General features: G+C 36.8%; 1 protein-coding gene across 1 annotated transcript; it reads right to left on the bottom strand.

The window, feature by feature from the left end:
• Positions 1–2,880: 2,880 nt before the first annotated feature.
• On the bottom strand, positions 2,881–3,234 carry LOC133204763 (uncharacterized protein K02A2.6-like). The gene has a single exon (XM_061340506.1). The coding sequence runs from the start codon at positions 3,232–3,234 to the stop codon at positions 2,881–2,883; it is 354 nt and encodes a 117-aa protein (XP_061196490.1).
• Positions 3,235–3,549: the final 315 nt, after the last annotated feature.

Below are 3,549 nucleotides of genomic sequence, written 5' to 3'. Positions count from 1 at the left end.
GGCTCACCCGGCTCGAGCCCCCTAAAATTGTCAAAGTTAGCTTAAATCATAGTTTCGTCGAGAAAATGTAAAAATGTCTACTCAGTTGACCTCATTTTTACCCTACAAAATCTCTAAAATCCAGGAGCTTCCGGGGGCTTCGCCCCCTGGGCCCCCCATCAGGGCCTCATAGCGGCCCAAGCCCCGCTGTCTACTTTTTTGCATCCCCTCTAACTTCAATTCCTAAATCCAAGCCTGGTAACATTGAAAATTTTCAACCTTCGAAAACCAATGTCAACTCGGCTGCGCCTCGGTTCACAATTGTTTTCTTGAGGTAAAAAAATTGTTACACTCAACTACATGCAATATTTGTATACTGATACATGTACTTTTACATTATATACTGTTACTTTAACATTATATGCTGATATTTCAACACTTTATGCTGAAACTTTAACATTATATGCTATACATTGTATATGTGATGGCCATTAAACTAAATAGACTCACCAGAAGGATGCAGAAACAGATCACCAGAAGGATTCAGAAGCAGATTATTTTGGGCGGGTTGGGAAGTGGTGAAAGGGCTCAAAAGATCCAAAAGACCTTGGATTTTCCTCATCCTCTCCTCTAGAAAACACAGCATCCTCGTTAAATAGTAAAGAATGTCATAAATATAAAGAAAATTGACATAAGAAAGTGAATTATCCTAACACCCCCCGGCCCCTTTCAGCGAAATCTCGTAAGTACTCCAGGATTTATATAGATACCAAATTAATAGCCATTCATCTTCAATTCGTTTTAACAAACCTTGATTAAATATGAATAATCTATACATTATATATTGATTCTTATTTACTGAACATATTTTTGTCATATTTTCCGTTTTCGTTCCGTTTTAGTGTCACCCTTAGCATTCTAATTGGTATCCATGTATCTTTCTTACCATGGCACAACTTTTACCAATCGCAACTTTTCGGACCTTTCCGACAAGCGGAAGACATTCTCAAATGTCTTACGTAGGTGTCCAAGCCAACTCCCTGTTCATTAACTTTGAGATAAATGTAGGGAGACCTCTTTTCTGTGAAGTCTGGAGCTTAACTTCATTGAATGTAAAGGTTTTACCTTGAATATACTACAGACGGGACACTTCTAAAAACACAAAATGGATGAGATTGAACTTTTACGAGAAAAACACAACACTTTTACGCGATACATTTATGTTAAAAAAAAAAAGAACTGATAGCATTATACATTCCTTTGTCGAAAATTAAATTGTTATGGCTTCTTTCTTACGATATGTTATTTTCTATTGAATAGTTTGAGGTACGAACTAATCATTTTTGGTACGAGTTATTTGAATGTAAGGTGGCAGGGGATGACCCGGTAAAATTTCTTAAAAAACTGAGATATCCCCTGTTTGATGTGATATTTTTTGCAGAAAAATGATTAGAATAATTATGGGATACATTTTCAGTGTAGCAGAGGGCTTGCTGAAAAAAAATGATGTGCAACATGTAGGTGTCACGTTGATGCTTAGCATATACAGAGTTGGAAATGCGAAACTAAGACGCATGGTCAGTTGCAGAGGAAATTCAGCTGGAAAGCAGCAGGGCTTAGAAAAAGGTGTGCATCTCAGAGGGAAGGTGAATGGCCCCAGATCAATTGGTGAATTTTCATTAGGGCATGCTGTCGTATCCCTGTGGTTTATCACAATTTACCCCGAATACCGATCCATACATTGTCCCAGCTATAAACACGTGCTTAGGCAGTTAGGGTTCACAATTTATTCAACTACAACAATACTAATGACGTGGTACACAACATGACCTATAAGACAGTAAACAATAGATCACAAAGTTATCTTTCTTTGTGTATATGAAATAAGCCAATACACTACATTCCCTTCCTTTTTTCCAGTTCAATAATTACTTTAAATGTACATGAAATCATAATTTGTAAAAAAAAAAAAAAAAAAAAAAAAAACCTATTATTTTTTTTAAATGAAAATACAATCTTTCTGATAATACCTAAAATAAAATGTTATCTCTTATTCAAGAGAAGTAATATGAAGTACTCATAACAACATAACAGACAATTGATTAATATAATAGACCTTTGAATGTCATTAAAAATTAACAAACATGACAAATTACTCAACTCAGTTCATAGTCTTTAAACTTGATTGGCATTTTCCGCTCGCGTACCGGTCTAGTATGAATAGTAGTTTCTGGACTCTTTGGACTCGATTGAAGTTTCCCAGAATCATCAAAAGAATTTGAAACATCACTGTACAGATCACAAGCACTTAATTCATCAGAATTTGTATTATATTCACACTGATTTGACACTGACACATTTTCACTTGCCATATTATTTGACACAATTCTGCAAGGACTTACTTTGATTTTTCACATATTCACTTGATGAACTCGGCCTTTCCCCTATGAACTTCTTGAGATGCGTAACATTCCTTCTGTATCGCACACCTTCGGGAGATTCTACCAATACACCATTTCCTCCTTTTGACACAATTTTCATCGGACTTGGACTAAAATTGGTCGAAAGCTTGTCGGTTTTCTTTTGTTTCATCAACACAAGATTTAACCTCCTGTAGTTCATTTTCTTGTGCATTTCTCCTTGCGTCTGTGTACATTTTGCCTTTCTCTTTGTTTTCCCTGTCTCGATCACAAATTTCTGTACAGGTACCATTAAGTTGACATAATTCGGGTAGTTTTGTACGAATTGTTCTTCCAAATAACATTTGGGATGGACTAATTCCAGTCACAGTGTGTGGTGTGGATCTATACATCATAAGATATGTGAGCAATTCGTCCTTCCAGTTTCGTTTCTCGACTTGCGCTATTTTTAGTCTTTTGAGAAGAGAACTATTTTGACGCTCTATTTCCCATCGGCTTGAGGCCATAATGGTGTTGTCTTTCGGTGAGAAATTCCGTACTCTTGCAAAAACTCCTTGAATTCTCCACTAACAAATCGAGGTCCATTATAGGTCCTAATAGATAATGGAACACCATGTGTAGCAAAAGTGCTTTTCAAACTTTGAATCACTTTGTCTGTTGTCGTCGATTTCATGATGGTCACATCCATCCATCTCGAATAGCAGTCCACAAGTACTAATAAACTATCCCCTGATGGCAATGGTCCTAAGAAGTCAATAGCCAAATCCTGCGATGGTTGTGAGGGAAACTCACTGTTCAATGGTTCTGGATTCATTGGGTTACTACCAACTGACATTCATAACTTGACTGGCCACCATAGTTTCGATCTCAAGCGTTGTTTCATTCAAACTACTGTATGTGTACTTAAAAAAGCGGGCTTCATATTTTAGCGGCTCTGGCGAAGACAACGATGCGCTAATTCATGAGTACCGCTAAGAAATCATTAATAAATACAATCCAAGGGACGGACATATATGACGCTAATTCATGATTACGCCAACAACTCCATACCCAGTGATTGCGCTAAATTTTGAATACGCAAATTTATGTACACGTACAGAATACCAGGATGACCTTCATGTCCCAAATTCAGTATTTTCCCACTAAGAAC

Source organism: Saccostrea echinata, unplaced genomic scaffold (assembly GCF_033153115.1).
Source record: "Saccostrea echinata isolate AGI-Se365-2 ecotype Australia unplaced genomic scaffold, CSIRO_AGI_Sech_v1 ptg000054l, whole genome shotgun sequence".
Taxonomy (NCBI): domain Eukaryota; kingdom Metazoa; phylum Mollusca; class Bivalvia; order Ostreida; family Ostreidae; genus Saccostrea; species Saccostrea echinata.
Note: the sequence above shows the minus strand (reverse complement) of the source record. Positions and strands in the feature narration are given on the sequence as shown.